At 40.4% G+C, this 24,192-nt stretch overlaps 1 protein-coding gene across 8 annotated transcripts in view; it reads right to left on the minus strand.

The window, feature by feature from the left end:
* Positions 1-23,710, minus strand: part of AKAP11 (A-kinase anchoring protein 11) — a 47,655-nt gene extending 23,945 nt beyond the window's left edge. For 4 of the 8 annotated variants that reach the window (XM_058419233.1, XM_058419231.1, XM_058419230.1 and 1 more), the window contains exons 1-6: positions 23,604-23,649; positions 21,092-21,338; positions 11,594-11,701; positions 5,882-5,998; positions 2,337-2,384; positions 791-925 (exon numbers count right to left, since the gene is read on the minus strand). In XM_058419233.1, the coding sequence (XP_058275216.1) occupies positions 791-925; positions 2,337-2,384; positions 5,882-5,998; positions 11,594-11,653 (360 nt within the window). In that variant the 5' untranslated portion in view covers positions 11,654-11,701; positions 21,092-21,338; positions 23,604-23,649. Of the gene's footprint in view, positions 1-790; positions 926-2,336; positions 2,385-5,639; positions 5,666-5,881; positions 5,999-11,593; positions 11,702-19,992; positions 20,133-20,280; positions 20,364-21,091; positions 21,339-23,603 lie in introns of those variants that run through there. The other 4 variants (XM_058419228.1, XM_040054616.2, XM_058419229.1 and 1 more) reach the window with 4 other exon arrangements.
* Between the last annotated feature and the right edge of the window lie 482 nt (positions 23,711-24,192).

Here is a 24,192-nt window from a genome sequence, read left to right on the forward strand (position 1 = left end):
TCCTTCAATGTATTTTTATGAAGAGTAAATAATTTTATAGTATTTTGAATACAAGAAAATTAATCCAACAGTTTGTGTAGACTGATAGCTAGAATGACTTATTTTTGTAAGGTCTGCATTCTGAATAAATCATTGCAATAGCGTACCACAACCATGATAACGTGTACTCAAGAATCTATTAAAAATTTGTTAGAAATTTGTGGAGGAACACAGTATTTCGGAGCATGCTTATGCCATATAATATTTCAGTTTATGGGGTATCTGTTTCTTCGAAGTGCCTTTAATCTTATACGCAATGTTTGTAATTGGAAAGAATATAATTAGCATGGTAATAATGGGAACAGTATAGGAATAAAAATAATGGAAATTATATCATTAACAGAATCAATAAATGTTTTTTGAGAAAAGCGATCACTGAGTTTTATGAACACCAGACATTCCCTTAATTTTGGGTACCTCTGTTTCAACAAAAAAAGTCTGCTGAAGATGAAAGCTATCTGAGCAGAGCAGAGACAGGAAAGCTGACAAACTTCATATTCTTTCCAAATTCCCAGTGAAAGGGAGTATAGCCTAGCAGAAGCATGGGATCAGGACCATAATTAAATATTTGTTTAGTATTTTCTGTAAACAATACAGCACAGTTTATTTTCATGATACAACAGAAATATGATATTAATAGTACTGTGGCTAAGATGTCCCAAAGCCAAAAGCAAGACAGGATATAATAAGACTAAACTCTTTAGAAGGCAAAATGTAATGCTTCTGACATGGAAGAAGACAAAAATTTTACCTGATGTTTCATGACATAAGGTTTTGCCAAGGTTTTCTTTATGTCTTTTAGAAATACAGCCTCATTTTCTTTTAATTTGCACAACTGGAGCGATTTCAGAACATCTGGAAGCTCTACAGAAACAGCTGACAACTCCTGATTTTAAATAAAAAACATTGAGAATACAAAATCAAAAAACCAGCATGCAAATAACAGTGGGGTTGATTTCATACCTCCCCTAAATCCTAACTGCTGCTAATTCTGGTAAAGTTTTTCTTTTCTTCCCTATTTCTTACTCTATCTCCCAACTTACTCTCTTAAACTGTGATGTAAAGCTTGTGTAAACAAGATTTAATTCAGTCCATACTTGGAAGATGCCTTAAAGTCATAAAGCAGAATCCTGAAAGTGCCGAAAAGCAGCTGCACGTCCTACAAAATACCCAACTACGCTGACCTGAGCTATAATGGTTCTCAATGGATCTCTACATTCTTTGTGTGCTTTATTGGAACAGTGTTCTAGCTCCCTATCACAAAAAAATGAGCAAGGCACTTCATCAACATGACCTTGGACAACCGTTACATTTATCTAATACAGAAGAGGCCTATGAAAGAGTTACAATTTTTTTTTCAATAGTCCAAACACCACTGATCCCTATGGTTCGAGGCAAAACCTGTTCTGTCCAACCTTCTCTAAATTCCATCTGACTCTAAACAATCAAACAGTTCTTACTCATACTTGAAAGAATGCCTAGGATTATAGTTTGAAGAATTAGCAACATTGATCTAATATGGAATACAAATGAACTCATAGTTTCTGTTTTACATTTTAAAACATCAGTAAACTATTACAAGCAATTTCTACTAACACCTAGACAGAGCAGAAACATGGAATTTTACTGTGAACATGGATGTTATGAATTATACTGATATGTAAACTGTACAGGAAGACTAAATCCTTAACTTAGGAAAATGGCACATCATAACCCTCGTAGTTTGCTACATTCCACCTTTCAAAATAATATTTCCTTATCTAAATCTCCAGAATAACATCTTAAGGCATAACCATAATACTGACTCCCAAACCCCCACCAGCAATTCACAGCTAGAGGTCAGATCAGTAAAGTTTAGTTTCATACAGGCAACTGCAGCATATCAATAACAACTCAACTAAGGGTAAGATAACAAACCAAAATACTGATACACACAAGATTTTAATCACAACAAAAACCAACCAACCAACCAAAACAAAAAAAAACCAACACAACCAACTGAGGCCCTTCCCACCCAAATACCCCCTGCCCCCAACCAATCATCCTCCCTCACTGCACTTAAGTTGTTCCAGAGCATCCTAATAGAAAGACTGACCCAGGCAACACTGCAAATATACATAAAACACTGATTAGCCTATTAAAATAATTATTTTCAACCTTTCAATGGCACTTGAAACTTAGGCTTTTAAATACTCAAGATACACTTACTCCATTTCTTGAACACCAAATTTCCTCCAGTTAAAAAATGAGGTGTTACTTAGAAGAAATTGTACAATACAGATAGATATATACTGTACCTGCAAGTGAGCAGTGCCCATCTCTTCCGTAAAACCTATAAATGTAATCTGTAAAATAAATACATGAGTACAGTCAAGTAAAGATTTTTTTTGTTTGTTTAAGAGTTAAAAATTCAGCAGACTTTAAGTTAAAGCTTCATTCTATTGCCACAAAAACCATACCTTAGGGCAGCTTGCTCAAACAATAGCACACAGTCATACGTAAAGAATGGTAATGCTATACTATTTGACTTGAGAAAGGTCAGATCAGACTGAAGAGCATATACAACATTTAAAACTTGCTACACAGGAATTATTCGAGTGGCTAGTATATACAGCACAACAGATACAAGCCTCATTACATCTGTTAAAATAAAAACAGTTTGCAAAGATCAGAGCTCATCCCTCCTTGCTTCAGGCTGGGCACATATAAAATAGTTCCAGTCTGAAATCTGTCCATGCTGATAAACTGTTATACATTTGGATATACTGAATAAAGCATGACAACACATTATGCAATTTACCATGTAAATTGATTAGCCTAAGGCCAAAGCACCAGATTACTTAAGCCTCATGTTTGCATGCCATTGCCAAGTAAACCAACCCTAACATAAAAGAATTAAAATATTCAACCTCCTACCACCAAAAAAAAAAAAAAAAAAAAAAAAAAAAAAAAAAAAAAAAAAAAAAAGTCTTGTCAGGCCCAGGAACCTTGAGTATGCCAGAAATACCTGTTTTACCTCAGGTGTTTGTACTTCTGGACAAGGAAGATACTTTATCACATACTGTCCCTCTCTTCCATCTACAGGTGTTTTGCACTGTTCAACACAAACAGACTGAAGAGAGTCAGTCACTGCTCAAACTTTGTTTCAAACGTCAGACTTCCTCAGTTCTCATTTATTATTTCCCTAACAACAAATCAACAGGCCAATTGCATACTCAAAAAAATACCAAGACATTTATTTTCAAAACAAGTATGTCAGAAAATAAACTTTGCTTCAATTTTGTGGATACGGAATAAAGAACAGAGACTAAATACTTCCACTGATGTTTGAAATTCAGTTTTATATTGTTTGGGTTCCATTTTTTCGGAGCACTATGCAATAGACTGATTTGTAAGCTATAACTCATAAATTCGCAGCACCTACACCATTTATTTCAAAGAATGTTTATACTGATATATTAATATTGATATATTATTAACTGGTTCAGCTCCTTGCTTGTATATACACAGAATCTCTGTAAGTACAGAACTAGAAAAAAGAAATGGCCAGAATTCTATTTTGAACTGTATTTGTGTTTTGAATGTGTCCTTTCAAAGTGTGAGTAAAAACAAAAAAAAAATCTTTATTTTCAACTGAAATCATACTATGAAAAATTCAATCTAGTTTATTTCAGAGGGTCTCATGCTAGAAAAAAGATCTTATGTTTCCAGTTAATATCTTCTATCTCACATCCACTCATCCCTTATGTCAGGTATGACAAGATCATAAAGGAAACAATGCTTCTCTGTAGCATTCCAAATAGCCCCAAACAAATTACACATCCACAGCACCACATTCACTGTGTTAACTGTGAAACAATCCTGTCTGAGCAACATTACTCTTCAACTCCTACACCTTCTCCTCAACTCTTACAGAATTCATCTGCACAACATCTGCAAGACTGCAAGACATACTTAAAGGTCCACATTTTATCTGTAAAATATGTACAACATGAACTCAATTCCTCCACAGAAGTGGCAGAATATCAAACAATTTAAACTACCTGGGGGGAAAAAAACCCTAGTTCTCTAAAGAACATTTAGAGAGGCTCTAGAGTTTGTTGCTGTTAGGTTTTTTTTGGCAGTTTTGCTTTGGTTTTTTAATGGGTGTTTGTTTTTTGTCTTCTTACATGCCTCTTCCTCAAGGAATGAGGAAGGGGCGTGTAATGATTCCATTGGATAACTCATTGTGAAAGACAGAGCAGTGAGCAGAAGGCATAGGTTCACACAAATGAAGGGCAATATTACACTGTGAGATCAGCAGACAGCTGTCAAAGAGACCACAACACTACTGAGTCTATTTTTGGCTAGATGACAAAGCTAATCTGGATCTCTTTATTGTGGTCAAACTTCAGTTTTCACAGGAAAAAATATCACCTTTTAATACCTTGAACGTGTCTGCAGTTAGTACATCAGTTCAAAAGTTGGAGAGTAGGCCAAGGAAATAAAAAGGTCATCAGTAACGTAAGTGCTCTCTTTAAACTAAATGTATAAGACACTGTAATCCAAGGGCTACTTTAAGCCATGGGTACAAAGGAAATGGTACGGGAAAACCTAAGTTCTGGTTTTCTCAAGTCTGTGTTCTTCTAACATCATCTTCCATGTAAGTTATCTTTTCCTGTATTTTCATAAGGAAAAAAATACCTGTTCTGTGACAGGATATTGACCCTCTTACATTTCAACCAGAGAACTCTTAATTGCTTAATCTCATAGGGTAACTAAATATAGTCAGCTATCTTTCTCCACAGGGACTGAGGCATAAAAAACATGTTCCCAGCTACTTGTCAGGTATTTTCTACAAGACAAAAAAACCTTCATAGATTCTAAACCATGGTCTGCCTGATCAGATAAAGACAATGTTTTGCTCACACCTCCACTGCATAGCTCTTCCTCCTTACATTAATCTGTCATAGCTTTCATCCTTCACAAATTCAGTTTCTTGCCTGCTCCCCAAATGTCTCAACCCCTGAGTATATCCATTCAGTTACACAACCTCTGGGGTTATCCAGGCAACCCTAACTCATCAATCTGCCTCTTGCTACTGCTTATGCAATTATCAGTCTTCCCTAACCACTTCCTCAGTTGTCTTTGCTTCAGCTCTCCCTATCTCAGCTCCTCTGCATGGCCTGTTCAGGTCAGCCTCTCCTTCCTGAAGCTCCTTGTCAGATCTGTCAATGACAAATTAGGAGTCTTGTAAAGTCCATAATACAAATTACATGGCACACATTGCTTTTACTTTTTTCTCTTCCCTTTGGGGAAGTTGTTGTTAGCCTTGTAACTCAAACAATTCTAGTAATTCCTCCTTACAGCTTGAGATTTACCTAGATAATCCCACATTCTGTCATATCTACTTCTCTCCAAACTTTGTCCAGCTTCCAGACTGTCTGAAATCACAGAAAACAAGTCTAGATCTGCAGTTCTGAGGCTTCAGCTTTTATCTTCATTCCTGAATCGAAGTGTTTTGCTACTTTGTTAGGATACCATCCATACAACCTTCATCACAGCAGTGCTTACAAATGCAGTACACCCAAGTCAGGAGTACACCCAGGTCATCTACTTACACATCTTGGTTTTCTCATTTCACAAATCTTCCAAAGCAGAGAAATGACACCTTGAAATGTCACAGCCTTTTTAAGACTTCAGTGACTAAATTAAAGAATAACAATAGGGGGCATAGACTTTAAGGCAAAAAACTTGTAGCATTGTTTCTATTTACTATCCTGCAGCTTTCCATACTGTTTCAAGAGACATTGTTTTCTACCATAGCCACAAAATATGCATAAGTGGGAATATTATGGCAAACCTCAATAAAATTATCTTGTTCTTCCTGATTTAAGCATCCCTCTGCTGATATATTGCATAACTCTTTCCTGCTGTGTAGCAATGACTTCATAGACTGCAGGATACTTTCACCAAAATTCTGAAAAACAGTGAAAAAAAATAAAGAAAAAAAAGCATGTTCAGTTTCAGATACATAGTCCATCCATCTATTCTCTACTCCCCACAAGTTTTGCTACTCTGATTATTATTTCAAATTATTTTGCACATAAATCACCAGGTTTGATGTTTAAATTTACTTCAGGACATGAAGCTGAAGCAGGTACATTCTTTTCAAGCAATATTTTTATTCCAAAATAGTTTGACATTCTGTAAAATCTTTTGGGAAAAAAAAAAAAAAAAAAAAAGATGAGAATACATGGAAGAACAGATGAATCCAAGAAGAAATCCAAATCCCATCTATTCCTTGCACTGCAGCCTGTATGTGGAACTTTTCCGTCAGCTTTTCCTTAAATAGGATGAAAAGCAAATTTAGACAAGAAAAGTAATGGAGGTGGCTTCAAAAGTCAGAGAGGAAGAAAACAAACAAGCAAACAAAAAATGCCCAAGAAAATCCACATACACTCTTTCCCATTTCATTAAGAATATAAAACAACCGTAACTCAATCCCATGTAAATACTTCTTGTAACATTTCTTGTAATAACACTTATGGTGACATGCAAGCACCCAGGGATGGCTAAAAAAGGCTGAAGAATCCAAGACTTTCTCCCAGAGTAACAAAGCATAGCAGAACAAAAGAATCAACATTATGAAGGCAAATAAGACTACAGAACAGCAAAATCTGGTTCACTTAGCTTGTAAAAAAGACAATAACCTCTCAATTGTTTTAGGAAGTCAGCAATCTTTTTTTAATTTAGAATTTTCATCTTCTCTAGCAAATTGGAAGGTTAAGAAGACAAATAAGAATATGAGATGGCTAAAAAATATTAACCCAGTAATTATTCTCTGTAAGACTGCCCTGTTAAAAATGACATGAGAAATCAGTGTGTCCAACTCATGACAAGGTATTTCAAGTTTTCCTAGCTTCTCAAACAATAGCAGAAGTACTAGATAGCCAAATTTGGACAGAGAATGTTTTGCATTTCTGGTACTCCCACAACAAATACAATCCCTTTACAGTTAAAAGTGATCTTACATATTACAGTTAAACCTCAAGATAGATTTTTTTTTTCTCTGTATAAAAAGCAGTATCAAATTCTACTACGTTGAAAGCCAAATTATTAGAGAAGGGCCAGTGTCACCACAGTTGTGCTCATGGCGACACAAATTAGGAAAGCACTTCTAGAATGAACAGACAAAAGCAAAACAGAACTTCAGGATCTTCGAAATTGCCAAAATACATTTCAGAATGCTAGCCAACAAGGCTCAGACTGCCACACTGACAGCCAAGGTCAAGTGACACTAAGGAAGTCAAAACAGTTACTGTTATAGAAAAGTAACACCTGAACTATTTCTTAGAGTATTTTAGGCAGTTATTGGGTCATTTGAAATAAATAAATGAACCGTTCACCTAATTTCCACTTTTTATCTATTCCCTTGCCCCCACACGTTTAGCTACAATTTGCTCCCACTCTGTACTTTCCAAAGAACGCTGTCAGTGCCTTTCTCTGATTCTCTGGATCTTCCAAATTTACAGGAGGCTGCAATACCAATTATTGCTCAAAGACTGTTCCCCAGTAATTCCATCATTCATCTTGTACAAAAGTAATTCGGAAGCCAAACAAGTATGTTGAAATGTCTAATTTTCAGTTTCTACAATAATCTAATCAGTCGCAACATTCAAAATAGTAATTAGGGAAAAAAAAACCCATGACTTGCTAATTTTCTGCAAGCCAACAGCGCTTCAATTTGAGAAGGGATCATTGTTATTCTCTAGTTGGCTTTTCTAAAGCTACAAACTATTACACACAGCTTATTTAAAAAGAATTACCTTTCCCTTCTTTAACACCTGAAAGGCAGCATGCATAACTAAGAACCAGAGCATGGTATGCGGAACCACTGAGGTAAAGGACAATTCAACATTCTGGAGAATATTGAGTTGAACTAGGAGAAAAAGAAACATTAAACAACTGAAAAAATCTCCCAAAGGTCTGGAGGGATCAGTATGCAGGACTATATGCAGGTCTGGCAGCCCATGGTGGCATTACACAACTGGAAAGATAAAATATCCATAGCTGAAGTGAGGCGGAATTAAGTGACATATGTTTTTCAGATCATATTAACGAATATAAAAACCCTCAGAATGTGAAAATAATAGCCATATGGAAATTAGGCATACTACATACACAGAAGAAAAAACCCCATCTATCTGGACTTCCATAGGTCACTTAAATATATGAAGAGTTATCAAAACCAGATAAAGACACAATTAACTAAAAGAGCTGGTTTTGGAAATGAAGACTTTGCCTGTATGGAGATAATAAAGGGGGGTTTTGAGAATAGTTGATATAGGTCAGTAAGCAACTTCTTCAAAACTTATCTTGAGACTGCTGTCAAGCATCATCACCATTAACAAATTTAACAAAGGAAAAAAGTAAATATGAAATGGAGACTGGTGATAATTTGAAGTAAGCCGATGTCATCAGCTAAGAAGGGGAAGAGCAAATCATACAGAAAGAACTTGCTCAGCATGACTTTTAAAAAACAACCATAAGAAACACAAAGATATGTCCTTTAAAACTTAAAGCAAACTTTAAAATTGAATTGCAAATTTACAGGCTGGGAACTAAAAGACCTTAATTGACTTCTTGACCATGGCATAGCAATGAATGAACAGTCAATACGATACTGCACTCAAAATAGCAAACATGCATCCTCTAGTGAAAGAACTGACATCAGAGTCACTGAGAAGGACATCCTGTGTAATTGCACATACAGTATTATCCACATGTAAAAAGAAGATTAACTAACAACATGCACAGAAAGTAGGACTATGCAGGATAATCACTGAAATGCAGAGGCTTTCATACAGAAGCAGACTAAAACCTTAGTTCACACTGTTTCCAAAAACCAAGGCTAATAGAGGACAGATCATCAATTGTAAAAAAATAAGAAGGGTGAACATCAGCAAAAGAAAAGAAATTATTTAAGCAGAAGAATAAGGATATCCATGAACAAACAGGTATAAATTTGCTGCGAGTAACTTCAACCTGAAATTCGTAACTCTTAGTTATTACCACTGTGTGGTTCAAAGAGACAAAACCAGCAGTAGGTTTGGGGGGAGGTGTTTTAAAGCCCTCATTAACTGAGAGGCTATATTTAGTAACTTTTTGATATTCTTATCTTTATAAAAACTGTGCTTATGACAACAGAGGACTGGACCCAATTTCAGAGAAATCCTCCTATCCAACAGACGCAAGCTCTCTCACAATCCCAAACTAGGAAAATCAACTACATTAAAAACTGAAAACTAGCAAGTTCCAAACACTATCAGCTCAGTTTAGGTAAGGACAAGAGGTCACCTTCAATTAAAGGACTTAATTTTTTTTTTATAACTAGTACACTTCCAACATACATCAACGTATGGACAAAAAACACTCAAGCAATCTATAAAGCTCTACTTGGTAAGCCCCTAGGACTTCGTATTCTTTACTCACGGAAATTCTTGCAAGAAATCCTATTTCATTCACAAGCACAGATTTCAAATTTACTAAGTTGTGCCAGGGGAAAACCAAAAATATTGTCAAGGTGCTCAGACATGAACAGTGGAAATCCTTGTCACACCTCTAGCACAACTGAGCAATTCAAAGACTTGTGTGGTTCCAGCAAATCGAGAAGTCATCATCAACGAATCCATTACAGTACATTGGAGGAGATATTTGGTCTCATGAAATGTTTTAAAAAGCAACTGTTTTCTAATAATTCAAACAACCTGTAAGATACCACAATCTCTAGAGAAATGAAGTGTAGTGCTGGACAGTTATGCTTCCTCTGCTCTTAAATAACAAAGCAGGTGTTCCGGATTTCATCTGCTGTAAGACTTAAAGGGACTGAATATTCTGAGGTAATTTTGTAAAAATAGAAACTGAGGATTTAAATATGCATACTATAACTGTGCACTGACTTCTAAGAGCTACTACTGCAACAATTCCTGTTAGTGGTGACAAAGCATTATGAAGAAGACAGGAATCAGACTGCAATCTTCTGTAAATCAACAGAAGGTGAAACACAGTACAGTACTGACCACCCTACTGCCTGGCTCTATGAGAATGAAATTTCCACACCATAATCTAAGTAGACACCTCACAGGTAAACATCAAGAGGAGCCAGCCACAGATCAAAACAATGCAGTCTGGCTGCAGGAAAATGCAGAATTCTGCAAGAAGCGTTGAATTTCTAGAACCACAGAGTCCAGAATGGTTAACAACAATTAATGGAACAGTTCACAGAGGTAATATTTTAAGCAACTATTAGAATCAGTGAGGAATCACTGGTCACTGTCATTATTAGAAAGATGCTTCTGCAACCCACAGGTCTAAAAACCTGGTGGGGCAGGGAGGGTGGTATTTGTTTTGTTTAGTAAATTGAAACAGAAAAACAAATAAAGGACAGATTTTAAAAGTCCTTTAAAAGTAAGTTTATGTTCAGGTTAAGGATGCAAAGTTACTTGACTGTAGTTGAAGATCTCTATTTGAGCTGGAGAGTTCTAATAAACCAATAAAATATAAGGTTTTATATCATGTGTCTTAAAGTGAAAGATTATCACCCATAATTACAAATTGCTTAATATATGGCAGTGAACATTCTGCGTCAGGACCTGGAACAACTGACTACCTGCCTCTCTGTCTCCTAACACTCTTCTCTGACTTCAAACAGGACATACACCACAGACACTGTTTCTTTAAAACAACAAAATCTGCTCATGAAATAAAATAATGCAATTTTCATGTGATAGGATGCTTCCTTGCTCAGTTTCTCCTCCCACTGTTGCAGCAACTTACAAATCAGGAAGTTATTAATAACCAAAAAAGACCTAGAAAATTACTCATCTGTGTTTAAACTACCTAGAGAAATATGATTCGAGAAATAAATTTGTTACTTCAGGATAAACTGCAACTTTAATTTCATTAGGTGCTTGTAGAAGTTGCAAGAAAATTTTAGGAACAGTATTTATGTTCTCTAAGTTGAAGTGACAAAATTTAAAAAATAAATAAACTTAATTTAATATTAGAAATCTCCACTAATATCCTTTGTAAGTGCTAGATATATTTTCTTCTTCAGCGAGGCACTTCCTAAATGTTCATGCAAACACAAGGATAAATCAGACAAGACCAAGATCTAAAGGTGTTACAAGCCCTAACACAGGCTTCACAGAATTCACTGACTATATAGTCATATTTTAATTTATTACATATAAACACAAAAATTCGCTCTAAAAGAAAAGATATATTCTAATAAACAAAGTGAATTCTAGAAAATTAATAATTCACAATTTTATCACATCATCTTGAAAGACAAAAGCACCCTATCCTTAAATTATGCTCTCAGTTCAATTATACTAAATATACCAAAACGCAAAACAAAAGCAATTTCTTTGCCTCCTTAAAATGTCAAACAGTCAAAATTAAAACCCAGTAAACCCCCCCACACAAAACCCACAAATACACCAGTTTACTTGCTTCATTGTTAGATCAAAAAGCTCTGAAATACTTCTTTTATTTAAATACAGATAATTACCTTTTCAATAGATATTCTTGATTTCATGCGATTGCCCTGAGCCCTGGCGTACGTGTCCATGATCTTACCAATCTTAGTATCTGATGAAAGATGTCAGCTCAAAAATGCCTAGAAAAAACATTTATATTTGATTATTTTATGTTTATCCATTTAGTTTGCATCCACTCTAAAAATGCAATTAGACAAAGCAAGAACCAATAAAAACAATAAAAAAGCATTTTAAAATTGGGAAAGATTAAACAGCATACCATCCAAACTGACAGCTGCCTTTAAAAAAGTACTGCCTTAATGACCTTCAGAACCAGACAAGAAATGCAGAACACAGACACTTAGCAGTAAGTTTCATCATTTTCCTTTAACTAGAATTTCAAGGCTGCATTGGGGGCGGGGAGGAACATTACATTAAATATTGTTTCACTGTCACTCACACGCCGTAAGGTTTTTCAGCGAGTTCCCGTACAATAAAATACACTGCAACTACCCTTTAACAATCTCAGGAGGCAAATGTACAACTAACCCACCCAGCCAAGTGGCCCAGTGGTGTCTGGCACCCTGAGGTACTACAGGCTGACATGGATCATCACTCTTGTTCCCTGGTTTCCCTCTGGGCAGCCCAGTCTCTGCTAGCAAAACACAGCAGACCACATGCATTTACCAGCACTCTCAACTGAGTAGGTCACAAGAGTTTCTGCTCGAGTCAGCTGCCCTTATTTATCCTAAGTCTAATTCTAACAAGAAGATATAAAAACAGCTATGAAGGTACTTTTTTCAAGTTTCCCTCTTTAACCAGCAGCAATGGATCCAGTTTATTTCATTCATCTTTGCATCCACCAAGATAGCCAATAAATATAGAGCGTTAATAAAGACAGAAAGCGTGTGGTGAGTTTTTAAGTTCCATGGAAGTTTTAATACTTCATCCTTTCCCATGGTCACACATGGAAAAGAACTCCTAGGCTATATAAAATAAACCGGGCAAGGAGCAAGTGCATGTAAAAACGACTGCAAAGATAAAGAAAATAAACACCACAACATTAGAGTATGGGTCTTCACAAAACTAACCAGACCGGTTTTGTCGATCTCATCTCGTATTTAACCTTTATATGGGAAATAAAGTTTTATATGGGTTTGCTCATGAATATAAGTCATTTAAATCAGAAGACCAATAGTGCCATCTGTAACATAGAAGATCAGTAATGTCATCTATAACACAGAAGTAACTATTCTTCATCTTCCTCCACCCCAGCACGTCTAAAAGCACAACTTCTTCAAGAATACAATAGCAAGAGATTATTATTAGGTACATCTATTCACATTTCACTTTGATTTCTGCTTTCCTTCACAAGATGAACTTGCTAGAATCTTAGAAAAGAAGTTACACTTAGGCAAATAAACGGCAACATTTTCATCTCTAGAGCACAACTTCTCTCAACTGGATGTTCAAAGTACGGAAAATTAAAACAATTACATGAAGTAGCTGTGGATCACAGAAGCACATGATACACAGATTATATTTATAAAATAAGTATAATAAATACAAATTTAAAAAATTCATTTCATAGTTAACTATGGCTAGAAGACTAAACACAACAATGCTTCTACTAAAACTCATGTGTTTAGAAGAAAAAAAATCCACAAAACAGTATTGGGCCATAAAAAGAAACTCACTTCACCTGTCCTTAGTGCTCTATCTCAAATGGCCAATCCAGTAAAAATCCAAACCATATGAGGAAATATTCCTAGACACTCCTTGTCATAAGAAAAGCCATCTACAGAAAAAGTTGGGTTTTCACACAGGTACTTCAGCTCTACATTTTATGATGGATCCCTCCTTGCAGCAATTTTAACAAAGCCCAACATAGAGCTCTGTGGAGATGACCTTTAAAGCCTGTTGGGTACTGCAGTGTTTACTTGGGTACAGTAATTCACAGTTACACTGTAAACTGCCTTCAGCTTAAGTATTTTTCTGTGTCATCTGCTACTAAACTCTGGAGACCTGAACATCAACTTCTAGGCTCCCCCACCTACAAAACAAACAGACTTGTAAATCACAGTATGAAGACTCTGAAAAATACTGGACAGAAACCATACAGATTTATCACCATAACACCACAATATTTTGTCTTCTCTGCATCCTGTCCTTCAGTATTTGAATAATAATACAGGTCCTAATATATACACCTATATTTTACCACCTACAGCATCTCTGCTCTCCAGAGATCGTGCATTTCAGAGAAATCTGAAGGATCCCACTTGTCCAACAATACAGCAAAACATTAAGGTTTTCTTTTTAATATGTAAAACTATTATCCATTTTCAATACAACAATGGTCCGATCATGTGAGAAGTACACAAACATTAACACTAACTGAAAAGGAAGTGAAACCACTGACAACAAAACAGCCTGGAAATAACTCATTTGTATAAATAAAACCTACCGTTGAAAATTGTTTTTACTTCTGGATATTGAATTTGACCATTAAATTTAATTTCCTCCTATTGTTAACTCGAAAAAAGGAATAAATGGCAGAAGCATCAGATATAAGAGGAACAGTACTTTCCCGTTACCGAATAACTATTGTCAATCACCAAAAAAAAGGGAAAAAATTGATCACACAACTAATTAATGAACACCCAGAGCATCTTTAGCTTTTTAGCAAGCTGGATCACCTTAAATGCACACAGCATGGAGAACGCACAAGAGGAGCTGGAAGCCTCTCTGCTTCTAGGAATCTACAACTTAGTTGCAATTACTGAAACTTGGAAGGAAAAACCCCACAGCTGGAGTGTGGCTGTGATGGCTACAGGATGTTAAGAAGAGAGAAGCTAGGAAGGAGTGGCTGAATGTTGCCATCTACAACAAGAAATGGATAGAGTGTGAAAAGATGCCTCTGAAGAACAGCCATGAGCAGGCTGAAAGCATATTGGCAAAAGAAATGAAACAAGGTATCAAGAGAACCTGGCGGTTGAGCCAGGGAAGCCTACTGAGGAAGCCCTCCTGCTCCAGCTACAGGAAGCATTGCACTCAAAGGCGCTTATCCTGCTGGAGGCCTTCAACCACCCCAAAATCTACTGAAAAAGTGTACAGCAAGCTCTTTCAGGAGCAGACTCCTGGAATGCATGGAGGACAGCTTACTAAGACACAGGCAATCCTGACCAGAGGGGATGCAACACCAGACCTGTTAGTCACCAGCCTAAGTGAGCTAATCAGTGGTGACAAGATTGGTGAAAGCCTGGGCCATAGGAGGCACAAACTGGTGGAGTTTACAGCCCTGAGGGACATGGAACAGGCAAAGAGTACATTCAGGATCCTAAATTTTGGAATAGCACACTTCTGGCTCTTCAAGGAGCTAAATACATAGGATGGACCCCCTGGGAAACTGTGCTCAGAAATAGAGGCGCGGGACAGAGCTGGAGCTGGCAGATCTTTAAGGACACTTTCCATAAAGCCCAAGAGCTACCAATCTTGGGTGTAAGAAATCAGGAAAGGAAGGCATGGGACTGGCATTGCTAAGTTGAGACCAAACTAAGAGCAGCTGAGCTCAAACTACAGGGCAAGTAGAAGATGAACAGGCAGCAGCAGCAGGGGCAGGTACTCTGGGAAGAGTACAAGGATGCTGCCCAGTTTTGCAGGGATGAGGTCAGAAGGCCAAGGTGAAGCTGAAGCTGAACTTGGCAAGGGATGCAAAGAATAAGAAGGGCTTCTACTGTGAGAGAAAAATGGCAGGTTAAAGAAAATGCACTCCCACCGACGAACACGACTGGCAAACTGGTAACAACAGATGAGATGGCTGAGGTACTCAACAACTTTTCTGCCTCCGTCTTCACTGGCAACCACCAGAGGATGGACTAGGGGAGTAAAGAGAAGATCAGGTTTGCAACTATCTGAGGAACCTGAATTTACGTAAGTCTCTATGACCTGTAGAGACACATCCCAGAGTTCTGAGAGAATTGGCTGACATAGTTATCAAGTCACTCCATCATATCCGAAAAGTCACAGCAACCAGGTGACTGGAAAATGAGACACATTGTACCCACCTTAACAAAGGGTAGAAAGGCAGATCCTTGGAACTACTGACCTAACAATCTCTCCTCTGTGCCTAAGATCATGGAACAGATGCTCCTAGAAGCTGTGCTAAGACACATGGAGACAGGGAGGTGATTCAGGACAGCCAGCAGTGTCACCAAGGGCAAATCCAGCCTGACCAGCCCAGCAGCCTTCTATGATGGGGTGACTGCATCAGTGGACAAGAGCTACAGATGTACTCTATCTGGACATCTCTAAGACTTTTGACATAACCCCCGAAACATCCTTCTCTCCAAACTGGAGCAATATGAATTTGATGGGTGGAATGTTCAGTGGATAAGAAGCTGGTTAGATGGACCCATCCAGAAGAGAGTAGTCAACAACTCAATGTCCAGATGGACACTGGTGACAAGTGGTGTACCTCAGCAGTTCACAGCAGTGTTATTCAGTACCTTCATTAATGACGTGGACCAAGTGAATCAAGTGCACCCTCAGCAAACTTGCAGACCACAATGAGCTGAGTGGTGCGGTTGACATGTCTGAGGGATGGGATACTATGCAGAAGAACCCAGAGAAGCTCAAGCAGTGGATCCATATGAAGCTCATCAGGTTTAACAAGACCACACTCAAGGTCCTGCACCTGGGTTGGGAAAATTTCCAGTGTCATACAAGCTGTAGAATGAACTGATTAAGAGCAGCTCTGAGAAAAATGACTTGGAGACGGCGGTGGACAAGAAGATGGACATGACCCAGCAACGTGCGAGTGCAACCCAAAAAGCCAACCGTGTCCTGGGCTGCACAAGTAGCCAGCAGGGTGATTCTCTGCTCTGGTGAAACCCCACCTGCAGTGCTGCATCCAGCTCTGGGGACCTCAGCACAGGAAAATACATGGACCTGCTCCAGCAGATCCAAAGGAGGGTCACAAAAACAATCAGAGGGAGGGAGCACCTCTGCTATGAAGACAGGATGGGAAAGTGGGAGTTGTTCAGCCTAGAGAAGGCTCTGGGAAGACCTTACAGAAGCCTTTCAATATTTAAATGGTGCTTATAAGAATGACAGGGACAAACTTTTTAGCAGCACTTAGAACAAGGAGGAAAGGCTTTAAACTAGAAGAGGGTAGGTTTACATTAGATACAAGAAACCTTCTACAATGAGGGCAGTGAAGCATTGACACAGGCTGTCTGGAGGTTGTAGGTGCCCCATCCCTGGAAACATTCAAGGTCAGGCTGGACAGAGCTCTGAGCAACCTGATCTAGTTGTAGAGGTCCCTGCTTTCTGCAGGGTAAATGGACTAGATGGCCTTTAAAGGTCCCTTCTAGCCCAAAGAACTCTATAATATAAACTCATTTTTCCAGTGATTTGCTGAAGAACATTCTTCTCATTAGAGCACATAATAAGCATTTAGCTAGCTTTTCCATATACATGTATCCTTGTTTGAATATATGTAAGGAGCAAAATTAAATAATCAGCTTAAGGGAATCCAACAGGAAATTTGCCATGGATTTAATCTCTTTGTGTAAGTCTATCCCATGCCTAAATTTACTTTAAGTCAGTGTGTATTGACAAACCTTAGCTGGCAGAAAAGAAGCAACTTTATCTTTTTTCTGTAAATGTGCTGAGTAAATCTCTTCAGTTGCTATAGGGACATATGTGGATGTGTGCACACCTATGTTAAACACATACAGGTTATGACAAATTTGAACCAACAAATTTAAAATATTAAATTTCACATAAAAGATTCTAGGCAATGACAACAGTATATCTGTATTATGTTTTTAAAAGGATGGTTTTTAGTAGTACTAGAGCAAAAATAGACATCTTTCTTTTAAAGAAAAAGTACTTTTTTTTGTTTTCAGTGCAAGGACCTGAATCAGTCTAGAGAACTCTGATGATGATTTTCAAAAGCCAGGCTAAATGAAACACTGAGCTTTGAATGATTCATTCCAAATAGGAAAATTAAAACTACCTTAAGAACAACACTCTTTTAGAGCCATAAAATCATCAAGGTTGGAAGAGGGCTACAAGATTATCTAGTCCTCTGGTCCTCTCACTGCAGGCATGGCAGAAGACACTGGTCCCCACCTCACTACACCCTTGTTTCAGGTGGTTATAGAGAGTGATGAGATTTCCCCCAAGCCTCTCCACACTTAAGCACCCTCAGCCACTCCTCATGTGTTCTACACCTTTCATAAGTCTTGTTACCCTTCCCTAGATGTGCTCCGGTCTCTCAATGTCATTTTGGAAATGAGGGGCCCAGAACTGAACACAGCGTGCAAGGTGTGGCCTTACCAGTACCAAGTACAGGGGGACAATCCCTGGTCTTGCTGGCCACACTATTGCTGATAGGGATGCCATTGGCCTTCTTGACCAACCTAGGCACACACTGGCTCATGTTCAGCTGCTGTCAACCAGAACCCTCAAGTCCCTTTCTACTGAGCAGCTTTACAGCCACTCTTCCCCCAGCCTGCAGTATGGAGTGGGGTGGTTCTGACCTAAGTGCAAGACCTGGCACTCAGCCTTGTTCAAACTCACACCACTGGTCTCAGCCCGTTGATGCAGCCTGTCCAGGTCTCCATGTAGAGCCTTCCTACTCTCAAACAGATCAACACTCCCATCCAACTTGGTGCTGTCAGCAAACTTACTGAGGGTGCACTCAATTCCCATGTCCAGACTGTCAATAAAGATATTAAACAGGACTTGCCCCCGAACTGACCCCTGGGGACGCCACTAGTGATTGGCCTCCAGCAGGGTTTAGCTCCACTCACCACCACTCTCTGGGCCCAAACATCCAGCCAGTTTTTTATCCACTGAAGACGACTCCCATCCAAGCCATGAGGAGCCAGGTTTTCCAGGAGGATGCCGCTGGAGATGGTGTCAAATGCTTTACTGCAGTCAAGATAGACACCATGCCCTTCCCTCATCAAAGTGGGTCATTTTGTCATAAAAGGAGATCAGATTGGTCAAGCAAAACCTTCCTTTTGTAACTGCGTATTGGTTGGGCCTGATTCCCTGGTTGTCCTGCATGTGTATTTATAACCTTACCAAACAATTGCTATTAAAAACCAAAATAAGCAAATCTACACTGACTAGCAAGCAGAACAGTCTAAAGAATCCTTCTCTATTTCTCATTTCTAATGATTTATCAGTTTCACTGATCAGGTCAGCAGTGTTGAAAAAGTCCAGGTAGGAAACGCAAGTCGTATTAACCACAGCCAGACCCACGCAAGCAAAATACATAATTTATGGTAAGAATTCATGACAGGCTGGACCCTCTTTTTCTTGCTTGGTTTTTATTCTCTCACACTTTTTTCTGTCACATAGAAGCAGCAATTTCAAAAGAATCAATCATTTTCTCTTCCGGGATCATCGCTAGCAAGTCATTACCCACAGCTTCCCCCCAGTGCTGGGTCTCAATTCTCAAACAATTCCCGTGAAAAAAATGTTACTTGATGAACTAGGGATACCCATTGGTCTAGATTTTGTGACTTATGCAATTAACTTTAAGTTTCTGTACTTCAATCTGTTGTGTATTTTGTACATAACAGAACCACAGCAAATAAGGCAAGGCTATTATTTTCTAAACTGCAGCAATTTCCCAAAGAAAGCTTATTCCCACCTAGAGAAAATTTCACCAAAGAATACCTTGTTTAGTTCTCAACAATTAATTAAACATAGGTGGTATCTATCACTAAAGTCTAAGTGCACGATTCTGAAAAAATATTACAAACATGTAAGACTCTTCCCAAGTGTAACCTGGATAAATTTCAGGCATTGTTACCATTTATTTCAGTGTCACTGATCTTTTCCAGATACAATGTAAGTAGGATTTTTTTCCTCCCTATCTCACTCTGGCAATACATCAGAGATAAGAAGGCTGTATCTTTAAATACAGTTCGGATCTACAGTTCACCCTTTCTTTTCCCTTTTGCTATTGGAATTTTAGTTTTTTTTCTGAAAATCAGAGAAAAGTACTTCGGTTGTAATAAGAAAGCCAGAGAAAGCCCCTCAAAAGAGCCAAGAAAGCGAAGGAGGAACGCTCCTTGTTCCTCCTCCCTTGAGGGACAAGAGGAACTGGGAGGAGGACGTGTGCCGGGAGGGAGGGAGAGAGGGCGAGGAGACACTTTTACAGCGAAATGCTGAGAACAGGATGAACTTACAAACCGTGCGCACCGACCACAACCCAAACAACGCAGGAGGGAACGTAAAGTCACGGAGCCTCCGTGCACCGACTACGACCGCAGCAGCAGGAGTCAGTCAGTCCCCAGCCGACACTGCGGACGGACAGACCTGCCCCACGGGGGCACCGGGGAGACCTGGGATGGCGAACCCCGCACGCTCGGTCCTGGAGCCGAAGCGCTGCGCACCCCCCCCTCACCTGGTGTCACCTCCGCGCTGCGGTCCAGGGGGCTCCGGCCTCGCCCCCTGCCCTCTCCGGTGACGGGTGGGGCCCACGGGAGCTGCGCTGCCCCAGGAAACCTTCCCTGGGAAGAGCGCCGGAGGATGCGCTTCTCCGCGCCTCCCCGGGAGCCCCCGGGCACCTGTGGCAGCGAGCCCCAACTGACAGGCCGGCGGCGGCGCCCCACCCTGCGCCCGAGCTCCCCAGCAGGGCGGCCCGTGGGGGAGCGGCCGCGGGGGGGTGAGAAGGAGAGCGGGCGCTCCCTACCTGTGCCTATGACCGCCGCCTCCTCAGCGCCCGCCGCCCGCGGCCATGGCCCGGCAGCGGCGCGGCCCGGAGCGCACGACAGGACAGGACCGGACCCGCCGCCCCCGCCCCAGCCGCCGCCGCGGGCCCCGCCCCCTTCGGCCCCGCCCCGCTCTCGCGACGCTTCCCGCCCAGCCCCGCCGCCGCCGCCGCGCGCTCCCATTGGCGGGAAAACAGCGGCCGCCCCGGAAACAGCCGCGGCGGCGGAGCGCGCGTAGGGCCCGTGCCGGCCGCGCCCCGAGGGGCAGCTCCGCCGTCCCTGTCCCAGCCTTGTCCTCCCCTCGGCCTCGTCCCAACTCCTCCCCGCGGGGAGCGCCCGGGCGCGGGCACGGCCTCTGCAAAGCCCTCGGGAGCCGTATGCCTGCCAGAGTGCTGGGCTGTTCCCGGCTGCTCTGTCGGGGTTGGGGGTTGCCACCCGCTTGCTCGGGGTCGCCGCTCGTAGCCGGCCGGCAGCCTCAGCACCGGGCGTGGGTTGGAGGCTGCAGCCTGGTTTTAATAAAATGAGGCGCAGACAGGACTCTGAGACGCTGTCTGAAAATCCCGTGTCCCTCCCCTTCACACTGCCTTTCCTAAATTCAGTGCTGCCGGATTCCTCAGGGCACCAGGTGCGCCTTTAGCCAGCAGATAGGCAACTGATTTTCACCTCCTCATGCGTTGTTGTGATGTGTAAGTGTAGGCGCTGTTGGGGCCTGGGATGGAAGCGGTAAGCTCGTGGAGGTTCCCGGCATATCACTGCGTTCCAGCAGCAGGAGCAGCTCGTACCGGCACTAACCTGGCAGCAGGAACACAGCGAGGAGGTGTGTTCAGCAATGCACGACGGACCGTCTGAGCAATGTGGGCTGACAGCTGTGTCCCCGCACAAAGGAGGGACTCCGGGAATCGGGACAGGCCTTCCTGAGACCCGGCATGTGAGGGTGAAGCTCGGGGAGGAGCGACAGAACTGGAGTTCCACAGGTGGACATGGGGCAGCGTGTGCCTGCAGCAGCTTCTGCAACACAGAACGGAGCGAGCCCCCAACGCTGCATTCAGGAAACAAAAAACAAAACAAAACAAAAAAATCCCAAATTTCACATACTAGGGAAGGGGTGAGGAAAGAAAAAAATCATTTAAAAATCCTACCTTTGTAGCTTTTTCAGTGTTGGGTAGTTTCAAACTCTAACCTGCCCAGTTTTACAGAGACAAACTACCCTAACCCCCTTATAAATTGCACTTTTCTTCTGGATACCACCTAAGATCTATAAAAAGGATATGAGGGGGTTTTTTGCTACTGGATCTCCCTTTACTGTTCTAGATAATTCTTGCTTCTGCCTACCTTCTGTTTTTACTTAAGCTGCGCCTTTTATTTCTATTTAGTCTTTCATGAAGGGTTGTTTCTGACTTCTACAATCATTTTAGAAGTCAGAATCACTTCAGAAGTCAGGGGTGCATATTACTTTTTGCCAACAGGTAGGTGACATTTTCATTTACCCTAAAAACTACTAAGCTATGCAACAAAGCCGTGCAAAGACTACACAGATAAAAGAAACAAAAGTTTGGTTCTAAACTGTGTCACACTGTATGCCATAACTGGGATGAATAAAATGTTCCTCATATTCCCAGGGCCTGCCAGTCCCTATGGGATGGAGATAAAATAAATGACTAATAGCCTCAAATTTAACTCAAGTTAGTTGTCATTTCAGTGTCCATTGAGACCAGCCTGATTTGGAAGTACGCTGTCTTTTGAATAAAGATGTTTTAACAGTTTGCTCATTTACAGCTGAACAACAAAATATCTCCTTTTGATGAACTCTATCATTAAATACACTTCTTAGTTTTATGAAAGATAAAAATTCTGTCAGAGAATTGTTCGTTGTTTCTAATATATCTGTTGGGGGGTTTTTTTGTATCAATGATAAGTAAAAAGTTTCCAAAACAAGATAGCTGTGGAAGCAATGTAAACATGTAAAAGCATGCTTTAAAAATAAATTCCAACCTTTTATTCCCTTTGTTTTAGAATTCCCCTTAGACTGTTCAGAATAATGAGTTCCTGTGGCTGCCTGCCAAAACCTTGAGAAAAATCAAGGTTTACCCTCATCAGGAAACGATGAAACATACCCATGGCATGCCATTGTTTGTCATAAAATAAAAGGTTCTGGTTTATACAATAATAAAAATGAGAATAGCTTTGAAACAAATAAATTTTTTAAATTTTTTTTTTTAACAGTTCATTTAAATACTGCTTATGGTAAAGCACAGGAAACTTCTCTGGTCAGCCAACATTTCTTAAAATTTATATTAATTATGAAGAAATACAGTGTTGGTTTCTGGGCTCTGGTATCTTCTGTTAATTTTATATTTTTCAGGGCAGGGTCTGGCCAGTCAGAGCCCATCCCACTGAGCCCAGCCAGGGAGGAGGGCAAGCTCAGGACAGCCCCAGCCCTGGGGCATCAGGCAGCTGTGGGGACAGGGATGGGTCTAGGCCAGGCTGGGACCAGTCCATGTGGGGGGGTCAGGATCAGGCCCCATGAAGGGAATCAGCATCAGGCAGAGCTCACCATGCACCCCTCATGTTTTCTGCCTGCTCATTTGGTATGAGAAATAGGCATCTTTAGAATCTTCTTGTCAAAACTGCTGGCATGTCCCTGGTATCCTGACTCACTGGCTGCACCTGTCTCTTAAGCTTGATATTTCAGGATCACTGGCTTGGAACATCTTGTTCAAAGACTGTCTCAGAGTGAAATATATGTCATCTCTCTCAGGTATTGAATGCCAGTTCTATGAAAGGTGTTAAAGAAATAGTCTGTGGCTTTATGTGACTTTTGTTTTGTCCATTTTTTTACTAGCCACTTACATTTTTCCCTTCAGTACATGAAAACTACCCAGTTGCATGACTGTGTGAGTATTGTGTTGTTGGGATTTTTTTTTTTTTTTTATTTTTTTTTTTAATACTACCTCTGGAAAATGCCCTTCTATAACTAAAGCTTTATCAAGTTCAAGCCAGACCTGAAATTATATCCTATAAGCTACACTTAAAATTATAAGGATCGCCTTCTCAAGGGCAGATGAGTGATTTATAGTATTATTCCTACCTTTAAAAGGAGGAGAATATTCTTCCGGTCTTAAAACCTGTGTAAGCCTTTTCCACTGATCCCCTTGCAGCAAGCTGGGAAGGATTTGCCATGCTTGAAAATATTCCACCTGCCTTCTTCCATCCCCAACCCCCCAAAATACAAATCTAAAGCTCAGAGCTCACAATATAATAATTTCATGAATGATTTCTAGTGGCTTATCTGTTTGTAACATACCCTTCAGCTGTCCAGCCCAGCTCCCTGCTCCTGCGTCTGCGCTGCTTCTGGTCTGTGCCAGCGAGAACGTTTGTGAAATCAAGCGATAAATGAGATTGAGCTGAGAGGGCCAGGGAACAACCTGCTTTCCTTCCGTTTTGCTGATCACCAGCATAGTAAATGTGTCAGCGTGGCACTGAGGACAGCACAGACGCAGCTGAGAACAGACACAGCTTAAATGGTCTTGTTCTGCTGCACGTGCACACACAGGCGTTGACTTGCTCTGCCAATTCGTGCCTGTTCAGTGTCTCCTTGAAAACTCTCCTGACGCCTCCAAAACTGGAACTCTGCGTCTCAGTGGGTAATTCTGTGAATCGTCTTGTCACAAACCTGGGCTGGACCATGGTGTTTGTCTCCAACAAGGGTTAGGTTTATGGCATTATGGTATAGTGTGAAGGCATTTTTTGGTTTCTCTTCACCAAATTCTTCACTAATCCATTGTTTGCAGTGACATGTTTGAGGAGTCATTTTTATTTGCATGTTCTTGGGTATTTTGACTCATTTTTTCAACAGTGAAAACCCAATAATCTTCCTATATATAACTGTGTTG

Source organism: Hirundo rustica, chromosome 2, assembly GCF_015227805.2.
Source record: "Hirundo rustica isolate bHirRus1 chromosome 2, bHirRus1.pri.v3, whole genome shotgun sequence".
In the NCBI taxonomy this organism is placed as follows: domain Eukaryota; kingdom Metazoa; phylum Chordata; class Aves; order Passeriformes; family Hirundinidae; genus Hirundo; species Hirundo rustica.